This window comes from Trichoplusia ni, chromosome 12 (genome assembly GCF_003590095.1).
Source record: "Trichoplusia ni isolate ovarian cell line Hi5 chromosome 12, tn1, whole genome shotgun sequence".
In the NCBI taxonomy this organism is placed as follows: domain Eukaryota; kingdom Metazoa; phylum Arthropoda; class Insecta; order Lepidoptera; family Noctuidae; genus Trichoplusia; species Trichoplusia ni.
This window is the reverse complement of record NC_039489.1, coordinates 4,413,566-4,417,386: the sequence shown is the minus strand read 5'-3', so window position 1 is coordinate 4,417,386 and position 3,821 is coordinate 4,413,566. Positions and strand designations below refer to the sequence as shown.

At 35.3% G+C, this 3,821-nt stretch overlaps 1 protein-coding gene across 1 annotated transcript; it reads right to left on the bottom strand.

The window, feature by feature from the left end:
• Positions 1-423: 423 nt before the first annotated feature.
• On the bottom strand, positions 424-2,504 carry LOC113499373. Its single transcript, XM_026879838.1, has 2 exons — positions 2,213-2,504; positions 424-1,174 (listed from the first exon to the last, which is right to left on the bottom strand). The coding sequence occupies exons 1-2, from the start codon at positions 2,421-2,423 to the stop codon at positions 456-458; spliced, it is 930 nt and encodes a 309-aa protein (XP_026735639.1). The 5' UTR covers positions 2,424-2,504; the 3' UTR covers positions 424-455.
• Between the last annotated feature and the right edge of the window lie 1,317 nt (positions 2,505-3,821).

Here is a 3,821-nt window from a genome sequence, read left to right as displayed (position 1 = left end):
CTGAATTTGTCAATGCATGTATATGACCTGCAATACTATTAATATACAATAATATATCTGGGATGTACAAAATATTTTGAAGTCTAAATAAGAGTGTTGTTTTTGCATGTGATTCATGAATCCCCTCTGGCGTCTGAAGACGTAAATAATATTACTTCAAGATGGTGTTGTAGGCCCTCAAGAATATCTTCCCACACATACTTATGTTCTCTAAGTGAGTTCTATTTTGAACCGACTTCAAAAAGACAGCGTTTCTGAATTCGTGAGTGGTTCTTTGGTACCATACATGGTACTGTATTTTTTAATTCTGAAGGCCCGTTCAAAACATGATCTTTTGCTAGATGTCGAAAAGACTCCAAGGCTTTATAGAGCTGCAAAATGAAATAAACTGGGGAAGGACTTGTGAATAAAAAAACATTGCTTATATCATCAAAAATATTTATTTCAGCTAAAAACTACAACATCTCTTCATCACTATTGGGTTCACTCTTCATTTCAATAGCAAAAATCATAGTTTCATCCTTATCAGCTACTTTACTTGATTCACCACTTACTTGAGAACAAAACTCTTTTAGTATTGTCAATATTGACACTTGTGCATCTATCCTTTTATCTAGAGGTAACATATTAAGCATTGGGACTAAAGACAGAGCGAAATTTGTCGAATCTATTTCATTCGTTTTTGCAACTGTTCCTACTTTCTGCCTCTTTTCATATGACTTAGATGCTTGCTTACTTTTTGGGTTAATCTGATTCTGTGTGTCTTCCACTTCTAGAGGCGCTGTCTTTGATGTTTTACTTTGTAGTACTTCTCTTGTTCTTTCTAGGACTTGTGTAACTTTTGGACTGAATGATATTTTGGCTTTCTTTGGTTTTGGAGGTACTGAGACTCTTTCTTTGACTCGCAAAGGTTTAGTTACACTAACTATTTCTAGATCATCGTCTTTCCTATCTGTTGTCTCTTTTTCATTATTTTCTTCATTAGTTTCATTGTCTAATTCACTATTAGCTCCGTCTTTAGATACTTCGGTTTTCAGAAATGATAGTTCGTCGAAATAAATATATGGGCGTCGTTTATACGAGATACCGTACAGGAATTTTGGGTCCTTTTGCTTTTTTAGTTCTCGTACAAAACATGTTTTTAGATTGGTCCATCTAATACGCAGTTTTTGAACTGGAAAAGATTATATTAATTAAGTTATTTGAGTGAGACAAACAAAAAGCAATTCAAATTACTTAGAAACAAATACTACTATTAATAAAATTAATTATACAAAGTGTTGTAAGACTTTCAATGTACAGTTACAAAAAAGCTTAAATATGCATTTCTTTGTAAAACCAAACTTGCGCACCCACCCCTATTTCTTAATTTTCGGTCACCATATTGAAAAATTATCCAATCATTATGTACAGCATGTATGATGTAACAAAATTAACATTATCTCAAAAAATAACTCTTTGGTCGCGAACATACATGCTCAAGCAAACCTTTCTACCGAAAAGTTTCTACCTAAAAAACAAAGTGATCAAAACAGACATGTAACACGTCACCCGACGCGTGTGGCGTGCACCACGAAACGCATTTAATCTCGCGCCGTTTAATTAATGCAATGACTTGTATAATTTGATTTGAGGCGACGAGGTTTATCACATCTGTCTCATTTTACATGAATGTGTCGCAAATCTGTTTTGTGATTTAATTTATTGCTATGTGAAATTTTATAAAATTAACCATAGCAACTTTATGATAATGTAGTGTTGTGTTGTGTTCTTTGACAGTCTTTAGGGGTACTGGTTGATCGGTCACAGGTTAAACTACGCTTGATACGGTCCGTCCGTGGATGGGCCCAGCTATGTCATAACGACTTCCTCGGCACTTTGAATCGTGGTTCCCGGTTGTTATTTACAAATCTTTGACAGTCGTTATCGTTAGTTAGAAGCGAGAAAGTCTGTCAACCAGTCTTATACTTATGTTCTCACTAATCATAAAGTTACTTAAAAAAAATCGGTTTTTTTTTCAAAAAATTAGTTATTTCGGTAGGTAATATACAACTGACTAACATAATAATAATTTAGGCCTATATAAAAAGTACACAAAATACAAGTCTCATTTCCTCGATGTAAGCTCGAGCGAAAGAGACAACACTGCTTCACCAACATCGTCTTTAAAACTGTTGACAATCGTGCGCAAACTAAACAAAAAAAAACAAACCTGCCGATATTTGTTCCACATTGTCCATTTCCAAAAAGTTATTTCCATATAATTCTGTAGCGACATCGTTCCATAGAGCTCTCTTCTCATCCGTGTCTTGTGTCGATTGCTTTTTATCAAATATATACAAAGATGGCCGCGATTTGACAGCTGATATTAACGCCAACGTTGTCGCAGTTTGCAATGGATCTATAGTTTTCATCGCTTTCATATTTATTGCTATAACTTTCACAATATTTTGGTACAACGTAAATAAACGCACGTGGTTTTTGCTCAACGAAATGGTCGTGACCATAGAAATCTAAATAACAAGGTAATAGAAATGGCATATACCGCGGCGATCTATCGAAACGCATGTCGCCGGTGGGCGGGGCTTCAACACATTCACAGCAAATAACTACGCAATCACGCAAACATTAACATCGAGAAGACCAAGCAAACAACACTAGGCCGTACGTCTAATGCAATAAGGTTGACTTTGTCGTTGTATGGATTTACTAACTCACACAGTCATTGCATTTTTTTGCATTAGTTGTAGTGATTACGTAAACTACACTAGGGATTGACTACGGATCCGAAATATAATGAAAGACGAAATTATGAGTGACAATGTTTTTTGTTGTATTCTTCTATGGATTACATTATAATATGTACCCATTTACAAAAAAAAAAATCGCTAATTGTCGGTTGACAAAAAAAAATATTATTAAGAAATACTTGGTACCTAGGTAGGTTTGGTATATACGGTGACTTTTTAGTCGTCTTACAAAAGTAGCCCTGTTCATGTATCGAATGACTAGTAAACGTTCATAATAAAAAAATAGGTATTTATGAGATTTGGATAAGTTTAAATTGCAATTTTTATTCAATGCTATGCTATAGCGCAAGGCGTACTTTTTGAAACATTCAGTTGCGAGCGCGGTCCGAGCCGTAAAAATGGAGAGGGGCGCGGGCGGCGGCGGGCGGCAAGTTATCAAGCATGCAACTAATTTCATAGTGTATATTCGGCCTAAGTTGTAGGGTACCAATTTCGTTTACCCGTGGTAGTCATCCACTTGTCTTTTGTATTTATTTGCAACCTGCGGGATTCTGAAATAAAAATATATTCAATAATATGTGCACAAAAACAAACGACTATTAAAATTGTTACTTTTCGTATACAATGTTAATTTTGGATAATTTGTCCGCACTTAACCACATCACTATTTCCGACAGTTTTGTGCGGCCGTACCACTACAAATACGATCGCATTGATAAATATTATTTTTCGTTATACATTTCTCTTTTTACAACGGTGCATTTCTGTAAGTCTCTTACTGCAGAGGCAATGATTAGTAATGAATGCAATTGTTGCAGGATGGTGCGATATAAATATGGTTTATAATGAAGGTTATGTTTTGAAATTTAATTTTGCAATAACATCAATATTACTGCAATAATTTACTTACCGATAAAATGTTATCTATTTATTTATGTTATTACACGATGCAGATGAATTTCCAGCCTGAGAAACGCCGCAACACACCATTTTTAGTGGTTCTTGCTGTGACGACGTTCCGCGAGCGACTGAGCGTAAGTTCGCGCGCTGGTGTCGTCCAAGACACCAGTG